This window comes from Astatotilapia calliptera, chromosome 18 (assembly GCF_964374335.1).
Source record: "Astatotilapia calliptera chromosome 18, fAstCal68.1, whole genome shotgun sequence".
Taxonomy (NCBI): Eukaryota; Metazoa; Chordata; class Actinopteri; order Cichliformes; family Cichlidae; genus Astatotilapia; species Astatotilapia calliptera.
In genome coordinates, this window is record NC_137439.1 from 18,978,388 (window position 1) to 19,003,732 (window position 25,345).

At 42.7% G+C, this 25,345-nt stretch overlaps 1 protein-coding gene across 3 annotated transcripts in view; it reads right to left on the reverse strand.

Annotated features, from left to right (window-relative positions):
* Window positions 1-5,425: 5,425 nt before the first annotated feature.
* LOC113010745 (histone-lysine N-methyltransferase 2C) overlaps window positions 5,426-25,345 on the reverse strand; it is a 94,594-nt gene continuing 74,674 nt past the window's right edge. The window contains exons 34-59 of one of the 3 annotated variants that reach the window (XM_080292929.1): window positions 24,566-24,664; window positions 22,240-24,231; window positions 21,101-21,408; window positions 19,413-21,001; window positions 19,131-19,242; window positions 18,963-19,029; window positions 18,791-18,851; window positions 18,423-18,655; window positions 16,177-17,814; window positions 15,727-15,915; window positions 15,271-15,435; window positions 15,029-15,158; window positions 14,765-14,912; window positions 14,489-14,673; window positions 13,919-14,055; window positions 12,661-12,940; window positions 12,143-12,282; window positions 10,642-10,755; window positions 9,422-10,538; window positions 9,189-9,325; window positions 8,958-9,100; window positions 8,668-8,842; window positions 8,441-8,557; window positions 8,286-8,359; window positions 6,794-6,902; window positions 5,426-6,604 (exon numbers count right to left, since the gene is read on the reverse strand). In XM_080292929.1, coding sequence (XP_080149055.1) covers window positions 6,512-6,604; window positions 6,794-6,902; window positions 8,286-8,359; window positions 8,441-8,557; window positions 8,668-8,842; window positions 8,958-9,100; window positions 9,189-9,325; window positions 9,422-10,538; window positions 10,642-10,755; window positions 12,143-12,282; window positions 12,661-12,940; window positions 13,919-14,055; window positions 14,489-14,673; window positions 14,765-14,912; window positions 15,029-15,158; window positions 15,271-15,435; window positions 15,727-15,915; window positions 16,177-17,814; window positions 18,423-18,655; window positions 18,791-18,851; window positions 18,963-19,029; window positions 19,131-19,242; window positions 19,413-21,001; window positions 21,101-21,408; window positions 22,240-24,231; window positions 24,566-24,664 — 9,552 coding nt within the window. In that variant the 3' untranslated portion in view covers window positions 5,426-6,511. Of the gene's footprint in view, window positions 6,605-6,793; window positions 6,903-8,285; window positions 8,360-8,440; window positions 8,558-8,667; window positions 8,843-8,957; window positions 9,101-9,188; window positions 9,326-9,421; window positions 10,539-10,641; window positions 10,756-12,142; window positions 12,283-12,660; window positions 12,941-13,918; window positions 14,056-14,488; window positions 14,674-14,764; window positions 14,913-15,028; window positions 15,159-15,270; window positions 15,436-15,726; window positions 15,916-16,176; window positions 17,815-18,422; window positions 18,656-18,790; window positions 18,852-18,962; window positions 19,030-19,130; window positions 19,243-19,412; window positions 21,002-21,100; window positions 21,409-22,239; window positions 24,232-24,466; window positions 24,665-25,345 lie in introns of all 3 variants that reach the window. The other 2 variants (XM_080292928.1, XM_026149952.2) reach the window with 2 other exon arrangements.

A 25,345-nucleotide genomic window follows, 5' to 3' on the forward strand; every position in this document is an offset into this window, starting at 1 on the left:
CCCGGAAGCTGCTGTCCGTGAATTTGTAAATCTCAAGGCACTGTTCGGTTTTCTGAAGCGTTGTTCTTTCACACTTCTTCGAGAAAAAGGCAACAGCAACAAAAACAAACCCCTAACAAACACATTTTAAAGGGAACAACATGTTTGACACAGCAGCGCGCGGAGCTGACTTGTGCAGATGTTTCACCGACAGATGTCAGTGCCACTCTGATTCTGGCTGGATATGAATGAAAAGCTTAAAAACAACAACAACAACAATAATTAGTGCGAATAAAATGGAGGAATCGTGACCGGTACTTTATACCGCCTGCATCTTACAGCGTGTTTATCTTACTCTTTCCGTGTTTCTTTCAAAGTTAAATGCAGGCCTGACAGCTCTGTGGTAACCTCCACAGCTGCAGGGATTTAAAAATATATATATCAACATGCTTCTCTGTCCTTAAACGGAGTTAAAAACATTTGTTTGATTTTGTAGTAGCTCTGTGCTTGAAGTTCATACTTTAATAAATCGTTGCTACTATTTTCACGTGCATCTCAAGGGTGTCAAACATAAGGCCCTGGGGACAGAATCGCCCCGGTAAAGACTTCCATCGGGTCCACTGGCGAGTTCTGTAAAATATGGAGAGACAATTTTGTGAATTTTAGCTGTATTTTCTGAAGTTTTTTCAGCTTCTGCTATTGATAAACACCTCCCCCGCAGGTATTTACACTAAACCAAACTAATTAAGTAATAAATAAACAATTAAATGACCAACAAGTTCCTGGTTTGTCTTTTTACCCCTCTATCTACTATAGAAATGTCATTTCCTTTCCCAAGGAGTCCACAGTAAAAATAAATAAACTTTCTGGGCAGCAAGCTACCAGAACTGTTTTTTTTTTTTTCTTATATAAAGATATCTCAGGGATTAAATGTGTTGTTACAGGGTTTTGGGGTTTTTTACACTGACAAGTTCTAAGTGTAAATGCACTGCATTGAGGTTATTTATAAGTTAGGATCATTTTAGTGATTTGCAGCAGTTGCTCAGTCACTGATCCCTGAGTCCACTACTGTACACTCTGTACACACATGACTGTGTTAGTACCCACCCAGACAACACAGTCATCAAGTTTGCAGATGATACCACCGTGGTGGGGCTCATCTCAGGGGGAGATGAGATGGCATACAGAGCTGAAGTTCAGAGGCTGTCAGATTGGTGTGTCGATAACAACCTGGACCTCAATACCAACAAGACAAAAAGAACTGGTAGTTGACTTCAGAAGGAGGAAGTCCGAGCTGCAGCCTGTCAGCATCAATAGGGAGTGTGTGGAAAGGGTCTCCAGTTTCAAGTTTCTGGGTGTGCACATAGACACAGACCTCCAATGGAGCTCTAACACCGCTGCGGTTTTAAAGAAGGCCCAACAGCGTCTCCACTTTCTGAGAATCCTCAGAAAAATGGTCCTGAAGAAGGAGCTGCTGACCGTCTTCTACCGCTGTTCCATTGAAAGTGTGCTGACATATTGCATCGGTGTGTGGTTCTCCAGCTGCACCACAGCACACAGAAAGGCACTCCAGAGGGCCATTAATATGGCCCAAAAAATCATTGGACATTCTCTTCCCTCCCTGAAGGACCTGAACAGCACTCGCTGTCTCAAGAGGGCACACAGCATCCTACAGGATGGAACACTCCCAGGACACCGGGTGCTTAAGCTGCTGCCATCTGGCAGGAGGTTCAAGCTACTGAGGTCCCAGACAAACAGACTCAAGGACAGCTTTTACAACAGGGCAATAGCCCTGATCAATGCAAATAGCTGACCTGACTGGCTACCTACCTGGACTTTTTTTTTGGGGGGGAGGTAACAATGTTTAAAACAATAATAATAATAATATTTATATTTATAACAAGGTGCAATAATAATTAATGTGCAATAATAACAGTGTGCAATACACACACACTTATTGTTCTTTTTTTATTAAGTTAATATACTGTGTTGTGTTGTTTGTGTTGCGTTGTGATGTGTCATATCGTGTCGTGTTGTGTTATATGTAGTGCCGACGTAGGACAGTTTTCCAATCTCATTGTACTATTGTACTATGTATGACTGTGCAATAACAAAGAGTTATCTTATCATCTTCATTGCCACACCTGACTCCACCTCACCCTGTCCCTACCATGCTCCTCTGTATGCCCAGCTTCACTATACATCCAGGAGTTTTCTCTGCAGGCTTCCTTTTTTCCTCCTGCCTGGCAGATCCATATTCAGCATCCTTTGTCAGTACATCCACTGCCCCTCCTCTGCACACATCCAAAGCATCCCAGCCTTGCTTCTCTAACTTTATCTCCAAACCATCCAACCTGAGTGGTCGTTTTCTTGAAGCAATTCCTTACTTTGACCATCCTGCTCACTCCCAATGAAAATCTCAGCATCTTCAGCTCAACCGCCCGTCGTTTTGTTATTTTCATTGTCTCCAAAACTTATACAATAGCAGGTCTCACTACCATTTTTTGTAAACCTCTTTCACGCTGCTATTCTTCTGTCACAAATCACCCTGACACTCGTCTCCACACACTCCACCCTGCCTCCACCTCTCTTGTGCACTGTCCGTTGCTTATGCTGACTTGAATTTATTTAGTTTTCTGTTTGATAAACTTTTAAAAGCTTATATACTTCTTGGCTTCTTTGTAAAAAAAAAAAACACATACTGTGTAAACAGCAGTCTTTAATTTCCACGTGCTTACAGTGAAGCATCTTTCTATACCAAATGTTGCATGAGGTGTATTGGTACTATTTAGTGTCCATCCACATGGGTAGTTTAAGAACATGAGCACCGAGCCCTCCAAGTACCAATCAAATGCAGAGTGCACAGCACAACAGAGTGTGTGTTTTGCCCGCTTACTCGTACCATCATGCCAAGATGCCACCTAGCACTATGTCTTCTATGTGTCAAGATGTTATTTAAACACAAAACGAAACACATAATTATGCTTTTAGCTATAATTAAACTCAGCTTTTATTTGTTCAAGCTCAAAGTTTATATAACATGTTTCTCATGGAGTGGTTTAAAGATGTAGCAGGGTTTTTTTGGTTTTTTTTTTTTTACCAACAGTCAGGTCCACAGGAGTGATACCCAGTAAATGTGCAAGCACAGCACACACAATTAACTAAATTTGGTTGAACGTTAACACGTGTTTTAGTGCCATCGAGATTGCATGCTAGCATAATGAGGGGGTTCCGGGCTCTGAGAGAAAGTGGGATCGCTACAAGATGACTGAAGACCCAAGAAGGAAAAATACCTCTTTTATAAATGTTTGGTTATTCAGTCGTTTTGACATAGTGGATCATTTAATGTGGACTCTGAACAATCTGAGAAGAACAACTCTTTGGCTTCCTTGATCACATGTCCATAAACAGTCATAAAGTCATAAACAGTCTGTGATCATAATAAAAGATTTTTATGAAAGTCTCTACAGCTGATGAATGGAAACATATCTAGAAGTCAGCATAGCTTATGACTCATTATTTGCCTATTTGCTAGTATGTTTGAAGCTTTGGTTGAACTAAACAGAGAACACACATCCACTCTGACCACTTTCTTCAAACTGAGCATCAGAATGGGGAGGGAGGGCGATTTAATTGTGAGCATGGCATGGTTACTGCTGATCCACTGGGATTTTCCTGCAGAACTGCAGTTCTCTGAGCAAAAATGTATTGTTGACATCACAGGAAAATAATTAGACTGCTTTTAGTTGGTAAGAAATCTACAGTAACTCAAGAAACAATTTGTTACGACTAAGCAGAAAAGCATCTCTTAATGCACAACACCCCCAAACTTGTAGCAGATGGGCTACAGCAGCAGATGACCACACTGGGTCCTGTTAGAGTTGAGCAGGAAACTGGGATAAAGTTCTCACAGGCTCACCAAAATTTGACAATACAAGACATAAAAAAATTTGTCTGACGAGTCTTAATTTTTGCTACGTTTGGATGGTAGGGTCCAAATGTGGCCTAAGCATGAAGCATAGTAAATGAACTGGTTCTTATACAGCTCATTTCTACTCTACCTCAACACTGAAAGCAACATGCCTCATTCACCAGTTCACACTCTTTCTTACGAGCACTTTTTCTAGGCTTAACTGCTTTCTGGCTAACATTTACACTCCAATGGATGCATCATAGAGCAACTTGGGGGAAAGTATCTTGCCCAGGTATATTTGGCATGTAGAATGGCTCAAAACAGGTATCAAACAAACAACCTCCTGAGCTACAGTCACAGCACTCCATCCCTGCATCTATTCTAATGGGCACACCTGAGGTCCCTTAGTACCTCATATCATTTAAACATCACAGCCTCCATGAGTATTGTTTGCAGATCATGTCCCTTTATGACAACAGTGTAGCCATCTTCTGAAATCTACTTTCAGCAGGATAATGCTCCACATCACAAAATTTAAATAATCTCAAATTGGTTTTTCGACCATGAAAATCACCTTCAGTCACCAGATCTCAAGAAAAAAAAAAAAAGCACCTTTTGGATGTGGTGCTGGCATCATGCCAATATGGAGAAAAGTCTGAGGAATGTTTCCAGGACCTTTATGGGATCCAACTCAGTGCTAGCAACATGCAACAAATTCCTTTTCCCAGCTTTAATTAAAAGAAAAGAAAGTGCAATCATTGAAAACACAAACAAATTGCTAACATGTAAAATAGTTTATTTTTGTAAATGTTTCTAAATTCAATTCCACAAACTCCAAACCTCATACTCTGTACACTTCAAAAGGCAATTCAAAAAAAGAGAAAGAAACAAAAAAAAAGAAACGAAAAAGAAAAGGAACAAAATAAAAACAAAAAGAAAAGAAATGACTACTTTACACGACCAAGAAAATGTAGCACAAACACACTGGCAGGATGATGTATCGTACAAGAGAAGAAAAAATATCCAAGAAACAATTTTGTTACAACCATTCATTGAGAAAAATATATACAATTGAGTCTTCGGAAAGTTAAAAAAATACATGCCATATACATTACAAGTTCTAAGACTGTCTCCAAAATTTTACAGTCAACTTGAAATTGTGCACGCAAAAACTCCTCTGCTTCTAGCATGTGACTTGTGAAGTGTCAGTATAAGAAATATTTCTGATTATAAGCAGGATGCCATCTCTTTCCAAAAAAACGAAACAAAAACAAAAGGCAGAACAACCTACAGTTCTCCATAGAATTCTTTCTGTCGCGCAGTGGTTCGTCTAAGTAACAACATTATTAGACGTTCGCACCTTATTTGTGTTAAAAGTAAAGTTTAAAAAACAACAACAACAAAAAAACAGGTTAACACATGTTGCTGTTTCCATTTGTGATAAAAAGTTAAAAAGCAGTTTTTTTGGGTTTTAAAACCTAATTCACAGTTCTTTAAAATCAAACCTGATTAACAGCAAACAGATCACAATGATCTTTTACTATCTGAAGAGTCTTTTTTTTGATTCTGTAACCGATTACTTGTTACATTAGTCAACAAAAATATTTCTTTTTTTTTTGAGAGTGGTCAAAGTAAGTGTAAGTCACAAAACACTACGCTACAATACCGTACTTTTAATACAACAAAAATACTTTGTGAATTATTGTGGTTATATTACAAATTCTGTACAGAATAATCATAATATATACTCTCAAACTGAAATAACGTCCATCTTAAATAAATTTCAATGACAAACAGAACAAAAACAATTTTTAAAAACACCCAAACATCGAGAAGGTTAAGGTAGTATTTGGTCGGTTATTCCTATAGTTTTTTTGTTGGTTTTTTTTATGTACATTTATACAAAAGTAACAGCATGTCTTCTTCAATCTTCAAAAACAATAGCAATCTAGCCTTCTTTTAACTCGATCTCATTTTGAGAATAAAATTCATTCACTCAGTAATAAATACAAAACCTCTCGAATTCCACACAAATCACATGACAGAGACCTATGATAAAACTGACTCATGGAATCAAGTATTTAAAAGCTTGTGTGTGTGTGTGTGGGTGTGTGTATGGGGTTTTTTTTGTTTATTTTTTTTATTTTTAGTGCAAGTTAATATTCCCTTCGCGGTATTCATTGCTGTACATTCCTCATTCAGTGATGTCTACATTTAGTCAAACGGTATACATTAACAGTATGAACAAAAGGGCCTGCCCTTAGTAAGCAATAAGGCCGCACCCCACACAGTGCTTTCTCATTCGCTGGTGGATTCCGCACCCCCATGTACACCAAACAAACACACGGATACATACAGACGGAGGCGTCGACAGAGCCCCTCACATATGGCACGAGTCATTTCCTGCTACTGTGTTATATTTCCCTTCCTCCGCCTATTTTTAATTCCACGTTGTTGACGAACCAACACCGATTCATTTATTTCTCCAAGGGCTCAGGCCTTCTGCTCATTCGTAAAATGACTTTAGTGTGAAGTCTCTTATTTATTCTGTGCAGAGATCACAGCATCCTCCACACGCTATGGCAAGGAATGCGTTTGGGTTCGTCGTTTCCATTTTGCTCAGTTAATCCACTTCCTGCATTCAGGAGCTCCACAGTGGCAAGCAATCTTGTGCTGGCCCTCAAAGCTGTCAAACTGGTAGTTGAAACACAGCTGCAGAAAACAAACACGGGAGAAACACCCATGGCTATATCACAACTGCACCGTTTACACCCACATATGCATGCAAACGAACAGGGATAAATTCTAATTACAGAAAATTTTATATATATATATATATATATGTGTGTGTGTGTGTGTGTGTGTGTGTGTGTGTGTGTGTGTGTGTGTGTGTGTACCAACCTCCTCTCCTTTTTCAATTCTGCGAATGCAGCTGATGATGATTTTGTAACCCCTCTCAAATGTTACCACCTCAGCAACACAGTTAGGGGCACAAGAATGATTGATATATCTGAAAAAGAAGCACGAGTCACGCGTGAAACAGCGTTCAGAGCATTACTGTAACATAGCCGACCACATTTAAATGATTGCAGATTCTATTTGCAACTAAAGGCTCATTTGCTGCCTCTGTGAGCTGATTCAGACACGCAGCGGCAGACGGTGATAAGATGAAAATGCCAACATTTAAAAAAACAAAACAATTATGACATTCAAAAGAAACTAGCTTTGTTTCCAACTTGTGAGTCTGTGTTTGGTCAGCATGGCAAAATGAGACGCAAAGGCAGTTTAGAGTATGTTTACCGGGGTTTTCATATCTGTGGATAGATTTTGTCAGTGAGAACTCATAACAAAGTAGTACTGACTACTGAGTGTTCATCTTTCACAAACTATGAAGAAGGGCATGAACCTGTTCCAACATGGTCTCTAGTTCTGGTTTCATGTGTGTTTGGGCCCTTTTGACAATGCAACTGAACTGCTATCACTTTGATAACAAAATCCAAAAAAGGCCAACGTCTACAGCAGCAACGAAAAAAAACCCCTGATGCTCATTTGCAATATGTACCAGTTTGCAGACAAGCCTCCCACACACAGAAGCAGAGTCTCGTCTGTGCCACTTTACTGGAAGATTATATCGGTAAGACAGATATGGAGAGGCTACTTTTAAGACGTTGAGGTGTGCACTCCACAAAACCTTTGTTCCATCTTAGCAGCTCATCAGTTAAGTCCTGTAAGAAGTAAGGCTGGCCATCCATAAATCTAACTACTTCTTTTTCCTTCCTCAAAAATCCCACAGATGCTCAAACAGACTTGAGATTTCAGGGACTTGGAAGCTGAGTTAACACCCTTTCCTCCTTTGGCAGTGGATAGTGGTCAGTATGAAAACCCTGTGCAGCACTGTGCATTCTGACAACTTTCTACCATAACCAGTTTTCAGTAAATTGTGCTGGAGGTGCTCTTCTGTGGGATCACAGAACCACCCTTTACTCCCACACATCAATGTGCTTTAAGCCCTCATCACTTGTGCTAACCACTGGAAACAGGTAACACCCCACCGGACATGCTGTCCTGGAGGTGCCCTGACCCAGTCATCTAGTCATAACAATGTGGCTCTTGTCAAAGTCGCTCAGATCAACAGGCTTGCTCATTTTTCCCTGTTTTAACTTCAAGAGCTCACTCTTCACTTGCAGCCTCTTGTAACCACCCCCTTGACAGATACCAGTGCACTGAGATCATCAGGGTTACTCACTTCAACCGCAAGGGGTTTTAATGTTGTGGCTCATCGGTGTGCTACACTGAATGACATTTGTTGCAGTAAGTGAGCATGAAAGAAATGCTACACTGTCATAAATACATTTATGAAAATGCTCAAACAGTTCGTGGAAGCTCAGAGTACCTTGCGATCCCTCCATTAAGTGTGGCATCAACAACATGTTCGCTGTCGATGCGGAACATGAACACTGCCCGGTTCTACAAGGAAGAGAAGAAATGCTCTTAGCTTTTGGAAAAGATCATTTTAAAGAAACACAATGTTGCAGCACATATATTTACCTTAGACCTATAGATTTTCTCCTTCCTGATGGCGACCTCATTTCGGAGGATGGTTCCATTGTACTCAATCACCATTGTCTGTTTTTCAATGTCTCTAGCAGCAAACAGCCCCAGGCCCTGTGAATATGTCAAATAAGCAGGTTTTCATTTAGTCAACAGGAAATGGAAAACAAAAGCATCAGTCTCACTCTGACAGTTTAAAAAGAATTTAAATCTGGTCGACTCACCTGGATGCGGGAGCGGCCCAGATAGACGTTGGCTCGCCACTCACTCTTCATCCAGCGGTACTGGGAGGACCTGGGGTGCACCACCGGAGGCTTATTATGGGGGGCGCCACCTTCTCCTTGGGCAACATTCTGGTTAGACCTGGCACTGCTGCTGGATACAGCCTGTGGCTGAGGCCTTTATTTTTAGGAGGGAGGTGGAGAAGGAGAACATTTTATTAACTCTGACTTATTTACTTGGAGACAGAACGTTCCCAGGAAGCTAATTTAATGTCAACTTCAAACAAAGTTACCTTATCACCAGTGAGGTGTAGGGAGAGCTTGTTCTTGGCTGAGCGCGGGCACAACCAGCTGGATTGAACATGAGAGGCAACTCCACGAGAGGGTTGCGTCCGTAACGGAACGAGTACCTGTCACAAGCTTCCACTCCTGGGAGCTGAAACCAGATGAAAAGCATCATTTAGAGATTTGTTGATGTTTTTAAATTCTTGCAGCTGATGAAATCCTCCAAAGTAGGTACAAACCGATTCTGTGATCTTGGCAACTGCAGGAACTGTGAGCCCAAACAGATCCTCTCCTTTCAGGTAAACAGGAAAGAGCTTCAGAGTGCCTGACTCAGCTCTCTTCTCAGCAACTGGGCCTAGCACCTTATCCCACACTCCTAATGACAAGAGCAGAGACAAGAACAGAAGCTGGTTAAAACTGTTTCATTAGCCACAAAAACACACACTAGTATTTTTTTTTCCTGAGGGCAAACCTTTAGCAGAGGTGTCAGTCAGGACCATGTCTTGGTAGCCTTGTTCGATGACTCTGATGGTAAACTCTGGTATCCCGTCTCTCTCTTCAACTGAACAGATGTAGCGACAGCGGCGATTGCCATGGCGCATGCTCCAGTAAATGCGGCAAGCTTCATAGCCAACTGGAAAGATGGCTGTTGAGGAATGGAAGGACGCCATCTGTAGCGGTGTGAGCTGGCCGATCGCATGCAACACCAGACTGCCTACCCGAAAGGTGTAACCTAACTCGGGCTGCTGCACAGCCGTGGCAATTTGACGCACTTCGTCTCTCTGGACATAAACACGCCGGAACACGGCAAAGCATCGCAGCTCGTGCTCCAGAGCATGTCCCGCTGTTCCCCGGGGCCTGTGGGCATGGCAGAGCATGGTCTTATCCTTGAAGAAGGTGCACTGAGCATGCAGGGCACAGGTGAAATGGTAGACATTGGTGCAGCGCAGGCGGTGGCAGCCGCTGGTGGCTCCGGTCTGCTGACAGTAGGCGCATCGTATAGTTTGACCACGCCGCAGCGCAAGCTCCACGTTGATGAGGGCGCCAGCTTGAGTCTCGTACACCTCAGTCGACCAAAGGGCACAGTTGAGATGAACCCACACATCGAGATCTAGATTGAGCAGCCTGGCAGGACCATCAGTCATTCCATCTCCAAACTGATGGCAGAAACAGCAGCGTCTCTGGTCCTTGAGTGACACTGGAGGGCGCAGGGAGGCTCCAAGCTTCTTCAGGAGCTCATCAATCTTATCCTCATCCGGGAGCTGCGAATTCCCTCTTGGCACCACCACCTGGACAGTCCATTTCCTCCATCGGAGTCCTTTCTGTCTCTTTCCCTGATGCCAGCCGTCGTGGGACCTTGGCCTGGACTTCAGCTTCACTGTCACTTTGAGGGCATCGGATTTTGCGTCAGTCTTGGGTGTCTCACCTGCTGAAGGGAATGGGATGGGAGGTGTAGAGGGGGGTGACTGCTTTGGCTGAAGCTGGGCCAGACAATGGACATCCAGGGAGGACATGTTGTTACTGTACTGGTGCTGAGTTTTAGAAAGGCTCTCTGTTTGCTCAGAGGCTGGGAGGAGGGACACAGACTCCTGGGAAGATGACAAGGGAAAAAAAAGTGCCAAACATAAAAGTCAAATGCTTTTTTAAGACTCAGATTTCTAGGAGATGTGCATGGGTTACAGTGGTACAAACCTTAGATTCTGTGGTTGATCTGGACTGCAGTGGTGGTGATGAACAGTAGAGAAGGAAGCAGTTGTGGCTGCAGAAGACCAAGTCGTCTTCAGATTTAAAACGGCCTTCAGATTCCTAACGAGAAGAAAATCAGTCCAAGTTTGAAGAAGCTGAATTAGGAATGAGGTGTAAGTCAACATCTGACTAATGGAAGCCACTCAAGGCAAAGCGATGTTGAAAAATAAATTATGCAATATTTAAATAACCTAAATACTGCTGTTTAACCTACTAACTGATCTGAAATCTATTTAACTCCATTAGGAAAGATTTACATAATCAGAGCACATGTTCAGTGTTATTCCAGTGCCGTGCATATGAATATATTGATAAGTGTGGCCCTTCAGGGTGAAAGGAGTTTTAATACTTCATTTCTCCGACGTAAAAATCTGGTAAGCCAACCAATCACAGCTCATATAATAATCTCAATATTATATGTATACATGACATTGAAATGATCCAAATTTCTGACAGTGGGACTCATTACACAAATCAAAGCTATAGTCATCTCCAAAATGCATAAAGTTAAAACAAAAATATAATTTCAACATATCAAGCAACATTAGTGCAAATTTGCATTTTGTACAATTTCACAGCCGTAAAAAGGAAAGGAGCTAAAGCTTGAGTTCTCGGATAACTTTACCAAAAATTCACATTTTAACTAGCTCATCGGGGCTTTGGCATGGACACAGTCATCATTATAAAAGGTTATGTGATGCATAAATGAAAGCTTTAACTAACTGCTAAGTTCACAGACTAATGAGTCATGCTTTTGGCTTTTATTGACAGCGGCATGCAGAATAATTTGCAGGAAGGAGCAGATTTACTTAAAGAACAGCAAAGTCTGCACGTATACATCGAACGTTATTTAAAAAAAAAAAAAAAAGATCAACCGAAGGAAGCATCTACCGCAGGACTCATTATTCACAATGAATTACTACCTTAAGAGGTTCAAGCTGTAAAGACAGAACAAGAACAAGTTTGAATCTGAAGACTCTTAGACTCTGTTTCACAAGGTGATAAACTGTGGTACCACAGATGCTGACCTGCAGAGTGTCTAATTAAAAAAAATAAATAAATTACTAAATATAGAAAAGTAATCTTTGTTAAAATATTAAAGCCATGTGTCATCTTTGACTTAATGCTTTTTGGAAATCAGCTCATCTTTTACTTGTGATAGAAATTTTGCTCAGGGGCAAAACTGTCACATGGCACTATATTAAAATATGGTGTACTTTAGTCAACGGCGTTAGATATCAGAGCCTTTTTGTTCATGAGAGCTGCTGACGATCAGAAGCAATTTATTATCTGTGGCCTTGATCTCTGAGTAAGGAATGGAGAAGCACTACATCCTCAGTCCATTCAGGCTTCCTGTAAAGGTTATAATTTCAACTTTTAGCTTTTATTTGACAGGTGGTGTGCACAGTTAATATATACATGACTGTGCAGCCAATGCATCTGGTACCTTCATGTGAACAGGGAGGTCTTTGATGGCTTTCTGCACTCCATTTCCCAGAACCACCACCTTACAGTGGCAGCACCACTGGGGTTTACATCCAGAGCTGCCAGGGATCTTGTGATCAGGTCCTCGAGCTCCAGCATTGCCTGATGTAACAGAAAAGTGATGCAAAATTAGATCAATTTTTAACATCTCTGACAGTAACCTACAGATGATTGAATCTTTAATTGGACTAAACAAACTTTAGCAAACAAAATAAAACAGCCTTTATAGAATTGGACTGTAGGCTACCTTCAGCCTCAGATAAATAATGGTACACTCAAAAAACTGTTAAAAAACAAAAGCGCTCCTATGGATGTTTAAAGGGAAGTGATTAGGTATCAAAAGAGTATTGCTGAATTGTGCTTTTTCACGGGGAGTGATTATATTTAGCTTAAATCAAACATGACATTTCAATTACAGGCTGTATTACTGCACCGGGTGGAATCAGAGATGCTCTTGTTTAATTTAGTTTTATTCCCTACCTGGGCTGTTGGGATGGAAACGGAAATGATGTGCCTGCTGCTGCATCATTCCCTGTGGTCCACTGGTTCTGATCATTTGTCCCGGCCGTCCATGCAGTCCTCCACTGTCTCCTTGTCCATTGAAAAGCATGGGAGGCCGTGGCTCCATGCCATGTGGGCCCACCCTTTGACCGCTGACCATAGATAGGGGCCCCCTGTCTGGGGTGCTGCTGACCTCATAACTGCTGGGGATCTTCACACACAAGAGGTCTGAAATGGCTGCCACCACACCGGTAATGTTCTGAAAAATAAATAAAACAAATAAATAGAAATTTAGAGCAATGCAAGTTGTCCTCTAAATTCGTCCACCATAGTCACCCAAGTGCTCCAAGTAAAAAGGCACTTAAAGCTGTTAAATGTTGACTTCTGTATTACTCCTCTGATTTAATATTAAGAAGTGAATCTCTTAGGAACTAAAATGCCAATATCAGCTGATTTAAAAGTAGTTTACTTTCTCATGTAAAATGAAATCTGCCAATAAACTAGGATAGCTAAGTTAATATGCAGCTTTAAATATCTTGCACGTGCAAGAATTAACAGAACTTGAATAATCCTAAAATAATGTGTGTAGAAAAATTAAGCTATTATTTTAAGAACTCTGTAATTTCTCAGAATTAGACTCTGACTAATAAAAACAAGCATCCTCCTTAAAACAAACCCTTGCAATAATTATCTTTCTCTTACTGTGTGGCCAGATTATGCACATGTCTGATATGATATAGAATGAGAGAACTGGGAAAAGAATTACTGTATTTTTCTGACCATAAGGCGCACTGTCAATGAACGGGTCTGTTTTCATACATAAGGCACACCGGATTATAAGGCGCATTAAGCAAAACAAGCATTAGCATTCACCTTCCAGCTTCACTGTTTATGTTATGCTAACATAGCTGTGTCGCTAGCGATCACGTAGCACATGATTACATACCAGCTATCCCAATTTCAGTAACCCTACAAACGTCACTGCTGTTTAGTTTTCTGTCTTCATTTATGTTGGAAGTGACAGCAGTTTATTTAGAAATAAACTGCTGTCACAAATTACTGTTGATGAAATTGATGAAAGAATTTAGTTTTCAGAATTCATACATAAGGCGCACCAGATTATAAGGCGCACTGTCGATTTTTGAGATAATTAAAGGATTTTAAATGTGCCTTATAGTGCCGAAAATACGGAATGTCAGATTTTTGTCTAACCTCAGTAAATGTTAAGTATTGTTACCTCAGCTGCAGCTGGTCTCAGAGTGATAGCAACAGAAACCATCCCTTGTTTGGAATCATTAGACATGGAGCCAAAGGGGGAGCCAAAGAACATCGAAGAAGGCTCAGTCTTGACATCCTGCAGTTTGATCTGGGTCCCTAATGAATTGAAAAAGCAAACCACTCTCAAAAACTGCTGCACTGTTCAAATGTGATCATACAAAGGCATACACAGCCATCTTCCACATACTTTTATGCAAACTGTAAAGGATTCTTATGCATACACATTCTGCACATGCACACTAAAAACATAATGGAAAGCCAGAAAAGGAGCACCATAGTTAAGTGTGTGCAACATCTCATTTGTGGAAGTTGCAAAGCTGGTGTGTTTGTATAAAGTCATCACATTGCTAAATTTTGGCCTTTATGCTGAGAATGCTGACCCCTGCAGATCTGGAAAGATGATCACATTTACATCAAATGGACCCTCGAGGATACACTAATGTGAAAACCACGAATTTACTTTTTAGTGGAGCTTTGTGTATATACTGCATAAAATAAATAACTAAATAAAACAGATATATGCGTTTACCTTTCCCATCAGGTGCAGGAAGCATGGGGAGGACAGGAGACAGGCAAGGGGATGGCGGCTCTTCCTTTACCAGAGACAAGTCTGGGTAACGGCTGATCTCCATGCCAACCACGCTCTCGGGAGATGAAGATGGAACAAAGCTGTCAGGTGTGTCCCTCTCCTTGCAAGGCTCCTGTCCTCGATTACTACAACAAGGAAAATAAATAAATAAATGAGCAACTCTGTTAAAACACTGCAGCCCAAATAAATCATGAAGTACTATTTTTTATCCGTTACCTGAGCTCTTCCTGGTTGTTGTGAGGTGGTGTGGGAAGAGAAGCTGGAACATCCACAGTTTTGGGTCCCTGAGCGATGGCCCGAGCTAACAGATCTTCCTCACTCCTAAATGGAACATGCAGCGGCTTTGGGACCAGGCCCTTGGAGACTGCAACAGGAAAACAACGTTAATATGTATGAATGCCTCCTTCCATTTTCTGCTCCCATTTTAAGATTATGGAAACACAATCGGTCAGCCCATCTTGGACCTTTATGAGTGCTTACCCATAGCAGCGGCTTTGCTGGCCAGCTCTTCGGTTGTGGCAAAACCGTTGATCATTTTCTGTCGGTTCACAGGTGGTGGAGTGGGAGGAAGAGATGCCGGCGGGGTCGGTGGATTGCTCAAATTACTCTGCTGTAGAAGCCAAGTGCAATGCAATGTCAGGCACACAGTGCCACAGACACACTTAACACACACCCACCCTTTGTTTATCTGGTATCCCCTTAGTGAAGCAGTAAGATCTCACCTTGTAGGCCAGCTGGGAATAATAATCAGAAACTCCATCTAGTGAGGCGCTGCCAAAAGTACCAGACAAAAGGTTCTCTCCATTGAGCTGGCCACTGCCGTAGGGAGCAAAGTGGGCAAAGTTGACCCCAATCAGAGGCTCCATGAGAGGCAGCAGAGAGAGCTGCTGTGTTAGCAGAGACAAGCAGACCGGTGGAAGGTTAGCAGAGAAGTCAGACCAGATATATTCTTGCACAAACCATCCCGACCACAATCACTGAAATGTCCTCAAGTATTTTAAGTTCAAATGAATCTCACATTCTGCCTTCAGACTACAGCCTTTCAAGCTAACAACACACAGCACCCATCAATTGGAAGAGGAGCAGGTACAACAACAGAACAATATATATATATATATATATATATATATATATATATATATATATATATATATATATATATATATAAACCAACTTACCTGTTTGATTTGGGTCATTACAGAGTCTGGTCCAGTGTGCATCAGTTGCCTTTCATCTCCTTCCTTTTTCCTCTTCTTGTAGCGAGAAACAGGTTTTTCTCCTGCTTTTGGTGCTCTCTTGTTTCTCCCTTTCTTCTTCTGCTCGGGGAGCAGAGGTCCAGGAAAGTCATGGGTGCCATCTGAGTATGCCTGGAGGTGAGACAGAAAAAAACAAAAACAAACAAAACATGAGCAAAAAATTTTTTACTTGAGCAGCATAATGACTTCAAGTTAGATGTTTTCAAACACATAACTATGACTCATTCATATTCTGACAGCTATGATTCATTCTAATTTAGCTATGATGACCCTCCCATTTGAATCACTCTGAATCACTCAGCCTGCAAATGACTCACTATGCTGATCACCCCCTCGGCATTCTGTAACTATATGATTAACACAAAAACTGACCCCATTGCTGTCCATGGAGCTTTGCCTCAGTAAGGTTTTGCAGTCAGTGGTTTCCTCCTCCTCTGACCGCAGGCTTTCCTCTGATCTCTGCTGAGACAATCCAGGTGGAGGTGTACTCTTGTTCTTCAGAAGGTGCTTCAATAGTTCATTACCAGCTTCTCCTTTGTTTGGACTCTGCCCAGCAGGGAACGGAGACACGCTCCCTTTGTTACCCTCTTCTTTCACAGAGCTCATTTCTGGGCCAATGGAACCTTCTTTTGGTCCGTGACACTCACTAGCATCAGTCTGCTCCAGCTTTATGTTGCTGAGGATTCTGTCATGTTCCTGAGCTTGTGCCTGGGCCCTCGCTGCTTCTGATGACAGAGCAGATTGTCCAGATTGCCCACCAGAAAGTTGCCGCTCAAGCTCTGAGTGACTGGGGGTGGAAGATCCCAGTAAAGGGGACCTGGACAGGTCCTGATCTCCAAAGAGATGGGGATTTCTGGTTGGAGTAGAGGAAGTGTCTGAGACACATGGTGTGAGAGGGGCTGTAAGGTCTGAGTGGGGAGTGGAAGGTGTCTTGACTGAATCTGCATCATCATCTTTCTTCTTTTTGCGGTTCCTCTTCTTTTTCCCCTTCTCATCTGGGATGATGTTGGAATAAAGCTGAATCAGAGACTGACCTGAGCCTGGAAAGTTGGATGGTAAAGGTGTTGACGAGTCACCCCCAAATGGTGGACCCTCACCTGGCATTGGAAGCATTCCTGGTCCACTGAACTGACGAGGCCTGGGCTGACCGTGAGGAAAGTTTGGTCCTTGCAGAGCAACATTATCAGGCCCCATCTCTGGTGGCATCAAGCCATTGCCCACCATGGCTCTCCTCTCACCCTGTATAAATGTTCCAGCCACTGAGCCCATACCAGGCTGCATACCCTGCTGCTGAGGAAAAATTGGTCCAAGTTGTTGTTGATGTTGCAGAGGAGGCCTTTGTGGCTGCATGAAGTCTTGTGGCAGCTCTGCATTAAAAAATGGCATTTGAGAGAGTGGTGCCATGTTCCCATCTGATCCCATCATCCCTTGCTGCTCCATTTCCATGCGGTGTTTAAGTGCTCTTTGACGTTCGACTTCCTGCATGAGCTGCACCCGCTGTCTCTCCTGCTGCTCCCGGAGCCGTTCCCTCCGCTCGCGCTCCTGGAAGCCTTCACTGAATGGGTTGTTGTCATCAAACTTCACACCACCTGCCTGCATGGGTTTTATGGCACCTGGAGGAGCAGGTGGTGCTTGGGGCTCCAAAGGCATTTGAGAGTGCTGCGGTACATTACCCATTGGCATCTGAAGCGGTTGGGCTGAATTTCCCATAGGTACCTGGGGAGGCATTATATGTGGCATTCCTGGTCCTCCCATGGGCATAGAAGTACCGGGATGCCAGCCAGGTGGTGCGTTGGGCATACGTGGAGGTACATTTGGCTGGCTGGGATGAAGTGGCATCTGCATCATGGGATTTATAGGAGGCTGAACCATTGGTGGGCCACTGGGCACCATGCCAGTGGGGCCTGGCAACGGGTGCATTGCAGGCATCATAGGTGTCATATTGTTTTGCTGCTGTTTTACTCTGTACTCCTCAATCAGTTCAGCATGCTCCTTCTGCTGCTTGCGGATCTGAGACAAAGTAAAAAAATAAAGTTACTTTCTATAAATTCACAAAATAACTTTTAACAATGTTCAAATTTTAACTCAGCAAAGTGCACTTTTAGAGTCAAAGAGGGCTGCAGTGAAGACATAAGACTGTATGTTTTGGTGAAGAAAAAGCAAATGCCTGTGGTTTGTGTCCTATACCCATAGAGAGTTTGAGTAAAGGCAACTAATATTTCACTCTAATTATGCCTGCTAAAATATAATATACAGTTAGAGATTATACCTTGCAATAGAAAACATCATATTCTTCAAAAATTAAGTGAAGGTAGTGAACATCAAAAAAAAAAAAAAAGGCAACAACTGTGTTTCTCTTAGATCACACATGTGTGGGTGTTTCTCTTTCAGAACATTGAACACTTCAAGTTTTTCCAACCTTACTCAGTTAGATCTTATTAAAGCTTTACCCTGTGTTTTGCTCTAATATTTGGACAAACAGTTTGGATGCAGGAAATACTTTTAGTATTCAAACTTCGGTCACAGGATAAAAGAAAGGACAGTGCTCATGCCAGTCTCTGTGAGAAGTGGGGGTTTGAGAGAATTCAGTACTAGAGCTTGACAGGCCAAGCATTTACCTGCTCCAGTTGTTTTTGCACTACACCCTGCTGCTCTGTGACATGTTTGAGCTGCTCAGCATCCTCCTCAGGGAACTCTCTCCCTGCCTTCTTAGCTGTTCTCTGCTTGGCAGACAGGGCTTTCTTCGACTTCCTGTGAGCGCCGATCTTCTCTTCCAGAAACTTCTGCTGCATTTGAAGTAGTTGCTGAGTCTCCTGGAGCCACTCTTCATACTGAGCCCTCTGAGCATTGTCTGAAAGAAGGTGGTAAAAAAAGCTCTTTTCTTAGCAATCTTGAAAACATAAAAAAACAATCATCTTAATATTTCTAGCCTGAAAAGACTATAAAACCCAAAACAGTGAGGCCGCAGGGATTCTGGAAAACTTACTGACAAATCCAGGTCCGAAATTTGGCGGACTTGGTCTTGTTACTTGTGTCAATTTTCCATCCTGAGATAAAAAAAATATATATTAAAAAGAAGGTTATAACAGATAAGAGCATTATAAAGTTTAGCCCCACCCCAACCCCCCAAAACCAAGAAAAAAACCCATTCATGTTACCTGTCCAACAACTTGTGGAGGAAGTGGTGCACTTTCAGGACAAGGTGGTGCTGGACCAGGTGGAAATCTGTGACACACAGAAGTCATTCCAATCAATTATGTATACTCCCCATATAACCATCTTATTTTCTACTCACTATAGAAAATGCATTCTTGTGGAATTCTTACCTGTTCATGACCATGGGAGGCATTCCCATGTTGTTCTGAACCATGACTTTGTTGATGCCTTTAAGAGCAACCATCTTGGCTTTCATGATGGGGTCAGTGATGGCATCAAAATCTGCAGATTAAAATAATGACTGTCAGAAATAAACACTGCAAAAAACACGAAGAAAAAAACAACAAAAAAACACAACAAAACAAATAAAATAATGATTTAAAAAAACCCAAAAAAACCAAAATAGCACTTAACTTAAAGTGACACCTAAGCGGTGCTATAAATTCATTTACCAATGTTGGGGAAGAAGTCGCTGCTTGAGCGCTGTCGTATCATTGCTTGCATCTGCCTCTGCTGCTGTTGCTCCTGCCTCTCCTGGTCCAGGAGGTCCTGCAATAGGAGTGGTTGCTCCTCAAGCAGAAGTGGCCGATGTTGTTGGGAATTCTGGCCCATTGCCTGGTTTAACACTGCCTGCTGGGCCTGGGTGAGACCGCTCTGGTCCACTCCAGATGTTAGTCCAACCTGATGGTCTGGCCCAAAGCCACTCAGGGGAACCTCTCCTGCAGTGACTGTGTCAGGTATTGTTTGACTCATTGTAAGTCCAGAGGTATGTTGAGCATCAGCGACTTGGTTCTGCTGGGCTATGAGGTCACCTCCTTGATTGACAGACTCAACAATTGGGTTTAATGATTGCTCTTCAGGCTGCTGCTTAATGAGTAAACTAGACAGGACTGGGGTGGAGTCAGAAAGCACTCCTTTCTTATCGGAGATTAAGGTATTTCCAGCAGTTTGCTGGTCTACTACATCAGGTGGTTGTTGACAATCTTTGACCTCAGCTTTAATTTCTTGCCCAGGAGCCAGAGCAGCTGAGTCCTTATTTAAAGGGACCTCCAGCTTGACTTCAACTGCAGACTGCTCACCCATAGTCTCTGACTTTGCCAGTACAGATGCTGAACTGGAAGAAGCCTCGGTTACGGTGCTTGCGCTTTTGTTGATATCTGTGGCATCAGTATTGTCATCCATAGGATCACTGAGATCCAGCTCCTCACTAAACATGTCTTTCTTGATATCATCTAGATCAGGGTCTGTGTAAGCAATGATGTCAAATTTCCCAGATGTCAGGAAGTCATCAAGGTGTAGGTCATTGGTCTCTAAATCAAGGTCTTTGCCATCTTCAGGATCCAGATTTAAGTTTTCCAAGTCAGCATCTACTAGATCTTTTACCTCCACGTCCTCTAGATCTTTGACTGCAGATTCTTCTGTATCTAGTTTCTCCTCCACAGTTTCTCTGCTCGTCACCGAGACAGTCTCACTCTGTCCAGCAGGGGGTGCAGACAGGATCATGGAAGCTGACATATTTGGAGTCTCATTTGAGGCAGGCTGGCTCATGGACCTCATCAGAGGAGACTGTTTGAGTGTGCTTCCTGGAATCTGGGTTTGCTGATGAAGATTGTCCATACTGGCAGAGAGGTGTAAATGGCCAATTTGGTTAGCCATAGGGTCCATCATTCTGGGGCCCTGATTTAAGGGGAACCTAGAATCGGGTGCTCCTGGAAAACCTGCAGGCCTTTGGTTCTGGAAGTTGGGATCCAAATTGCTTCCTTGCATGTTGGCAGGAGGGAATGGCATGCGTGGTCTGTTTTCTGCTGCTCTGTGCCGCAGTTCAATAAAAGGCTGCCCCATTATGTTGTGCTGCTGCATTGCCATACCACGAGGAGGGAAGTGCTGGGGCATCCCCATAGGGTTTGCTCCCATGTTTTTCGCCATTTCAGCAGACATAGACCGTCTCATTTGAGGAGGGACATCTTGCATTGGGTGTTGCCCCCTTGGAAAGAAGTCTTGAGACCGATGAGGTCCTAGAGCTCCAGGTGGAAAAGCAAACCTGTGGGGGAGGGATAAGAAAAAAAAAACTTATAAAGACATAAAGGGAAGACTTAAATTTGGAAACACAAAAAGTAATTAAAAGAATAACAAAACAAACCTTGGTCCCTGATGTCTCAAATCTCCAGGATGTGGGCCGCGGGGCATTTGACCTTCATTAGGAAAGGCTACACGCTGATCCCCTGGAAAATGTCCAGGAAACCTCATCGGCCCTCTAATAGGTCCTTGTCCAGGATAAGGCGGAGGAGGCCGGGTGAATATTTCCCCTGGTTGAGCAGGACCCTCTTGGGGCCATGGCCGTGGCGTTCCTGGGGTTATAGTGCCAGCAGGCTCCTGAGGGCCCCTCTCCTGTCGGGTGGCACTCCTCTGTTGCTGCTGTTTGATGATCAGTTCTCTAATTCGTTGTCGCTGTAAGTTTGAAAGATTTAAAATTTTAAAATCATTTTTAGCTTTTCAAAGAATTGATTTGGGGTTTTTTGGGGTTTTTTTGTTTTTTTTTTAGATAGCTGCTGCACAACATTATTTTATTTGAGATTTCTTTTAGTTTTCTGTATGTCCATATTTTGTCTGGAACAGTTGTGTTGAAGATAAAGTTTATAAATAGTCCTCTATTTTCAAGAGGACACTGTAAAGTATAAACAAACACATGCTATGATATGTAAATGATTTCATTTGTATTTTTTTTAAACTGAAAATGTTCAAAGAAATCATTGACCCTGCCCCAATATACTCATGAATTTAAGAGAAGCAACAATGTAGTTATAAAAATAATCTCATAATTCTTTAAAAATACATGGAAACATCTCACAGGAAACTTAATCTGTAACATGATTGGTATACAAGAAGAATCCCATAATACTTAGAAGTATAGATAGGGAGGGGTTTAAGAAGAGACTGAAATGTGCATTACACACTTTTTAAAAAAAGATTACATTTTAGTTTCAAAATGTGATACTTTGTCTTTATAGTATTTTTACTTGATTTGGTTTTTAATTTTGTTTTTCCTTTTACATTTTACACAGCATCATAAAATGTTTTAAACTACAGGATTGTAGAATAAAATTTGAAGTATCTGTCTGATACTCACACAATTTCTGAATATTGTAAATGTAGTGATATGTGTAGTTTTCTTGTTGTTCTTACCAATTTGGTACTGGCTATTAATAATATTATTAGACAGTTAACATTAATATTTAAAACTATAAGATTCAGAATACAACACAAACAGTGTTCACGTACCTGTCTGAGTCTTTCATCGCACTCAGCAAGAGCAACAGTTTGAGCCTCTGCTGCTGAAACAGGAATTTGTGGATTGTTGGACAGTTGGACCGGGTCCTGAAGGCCAGCTCCATTGTTACCCACAACTGACTGATCTTTCATTTCCATTTTTTCTGACTGTGGACGAGGGGTCATGGGTGCTTGTTCAAATGGATCATGGACAGGTGTCTGACTCGGTCTTCTTGAGGGTGACTGAATAAATCCATCGTCTGAAACACTGGGGTGTTTTGGTGTTTGTAAGTCTGGGTGAGGGAAGGGCTCTTGAAGTCTACCTTGGGTTGGGGAGAAAGGATCCTGGCTTCCCATTGGTCCTTGTCTTGGCCCTTGTCTGGTAAGCCCATCAGGACCAGGCCTCGGGGTGCCTGGAGGATGGCTGTAAGGATCATTCAGCATTGGTCTTGGGACTCCAGGCTGGGGAAACATGTCACTACTCCCTGGCCTTGGTGTCCCGGGTGTACTGGTAAATGGCTCCATTGACCCCCTCATGCTGCCTGGTGACTTAGAAAACCTTTCCCCCACTGATGGCCGAGGAGTACCTGGTGGCTGAGCATAAGGGTCCATTGAGTGCGAAGGGGACATCCTCTGTCCAGGGTGAGACTGATGAGAAAACTGGTTCATTCCACTAGGACGAGGTGTAGCTGGAGCCTGCGAGTAGGGATCTGAGGATTGGCTGGGGGTGTTTGGTGGTTGACCATAGTTGTCATGGGGACGTGGGGTGCCAGGTGGTCGAGCATAGGGCTCAAAAAACGGTCGAGGTTGAGCACCTGCTTCATTGATGGATCGGTGGTTGGCTACAGGCTGAGAGAAAGGGTCAGCAGCTTGCTTGCTAGGACCAGAAGGCTGGGCAAAAGGGTCATATGTGAAGTGGTCAGGTCTTGGAGTGGAAGGTGCATGTGCATAAGGATTTCTTGATATTTGAGTAATTGGTCCTGGCTGAGCAAAGGAGTGCCCCTGTGGGTGATGCTGGCCCATCCTGGGAGGACTGGTAAAGTTGTCATTCGCTGACGGTCTTGGGGTGTGTGGAGGCTGGGCATAGGGGTCAGTTTGCTGATTCTGGGAGAATCTGTCAGTAGGATGTGGGCCTGGTCGGTTGAAGTGATCCTGAGCCTGAGGAGGGGGCATAGGTGTTTTAAATAGAGGGACAGAGCCAGACTCATTGCTTCCAGGTATCGGCGTGAGTAAAGGTCTTGAATAAGGGTCAGACAATATCATCCTGTTCTGGGTCATGCGCTGATAGGCATCATTTCTTATCATTGGCCTTGAGTATGGGTCTCTGCCAGGAGAACCCATTGGAGGCCTTCCTTGAGCAGCTTGACTGCCTCTGGGGGGACCCATGGGCTTCAGAAAAGGGTCAACTTCACCAGTGGGTCTTGGGGTGTCAGGAGGTTTGGCGTAAGGATCACTGGTCATTGATGTGGGAGAACCAAAAGATTCATGAGCAGGAGAGGGCCTCCCTCTGTCCTGCTGCTCCATCAAGGAGGTGGGTGATTTACCAGATTCCATGGGCATTCTTCGACACGCATTTGGTCCGAGAGTTGGAGGTCTTGGGGTCCCAACCATCTTGGCATATGGATCCCATGGAGATGATGGTCTGGAACCAGAGGAACCTGGTGAGAAAACTTGTGGAGACTGAGGTTGGGAGGAAGGCCCAGAGGGAGGGGGAGGAGGGGGTCGCAAGAATACATCCTCTGAAGGACCTGAAGTGGGTGTCCCTGATAGCGTCCTGGAAAAGCTCTCTTTTGGGTTGACCTGCTGCATAGGGGACATGCTGCCATTACTGGGCTGGGAGGCTGGGCTTTGGTTACCACTGTTGTTGGCATCTCCCTCTGACTGACTAGTTTGCTGTTGTTGCTGTTGCTGTTGTTGTTGTTGTTGAAGCTGTTCATTCTTTACTTGCTCCAGTTTCTGAGTGGCTTCAATTTTGGCTTGCTGTTTGCTTTTCTGCCTCATTTGCTGTTGGAAGGACAGAGTGAAAAGCTGCATTAGATGACAAAAGGGGTGCATAAATTATCAGTCTCATGCCAAAAAAAAGCTGGACCTACTAGCCACCAATGTCATCAGGGTTAATGTGGAGGATAGTGTAGTTCTTTAGGGGGTGTTTTACTAAACCACCACTTCTTAGCTGTCTTAATATAAAGTGGACCTGCCGCTGCATTCGACTGACTGACTTCATTGCATACACTCTTACCTGTCTAAACTTCCACTCTTGTTCATGCTCTGACTCTTTTGGTTTCAAAGGGTCTTTAAACAGGAGATCTGTGTCTAGTGGTATGTTGGGATCAAACACCTCAGGGGGCTGTTGCTGTGGATGGTGCCTCTTCACGGTCTCATTCGACATCTGGACTTTGTTGATGCGCAGGGCTGCTCGGTTATCTCTTGCCTTTTGCTAAACAGCAAATCAATCACAATTGAAAAACAAAACAAAAACAGATTAGAGAGATTTGATAAATACAAGCTTATAGAAAAAAATAAAGGTTATCCATGTAGCCCCCAATTCTCTGTAATGTCTACTTACACTATTACAAACATTAGTACGCAATACTGAATTATAATTATTTCATAGCAGTAAAAATAATATTTTTATGATATGCAGGCATTTGTTTTGGATGGGATTGCCATGCTTAATCCTTTGGCTGCATAGCCTTTACATATTGTACATGGAGCAGGATGAAGGTCAACTTCTTATTGTTAAATTAGGTATCTCAATAGTTCATAACCAAGATGATGTATCACAATAGCGGTTTTAAAACAAGATTGCAAATAAAAAATACTGGCAGCCGCCTGTGCTATCCTCTCAGCCTCCTAACAGATGCACCTATGGCATAAATGTGAAAAGCCTACATGATTTTCAGAAAAGTTGACCTTTGACCGTGAGGTTGAGGTCACTGAGATTCAAACTCAATTTTTAGTAGATGCATCTATGTATCAACTTGAAAATCCTGCGTTGCTCCATTCTCGAGTTAGCATATTCAACACTCTCAACAACATCCCATCAGCCTTTTACAGATAAGTGTTAACCCCAAAACTAAACTCGCCAAGCAGAGACTGGGTCTTTAAAAGGGGCCTC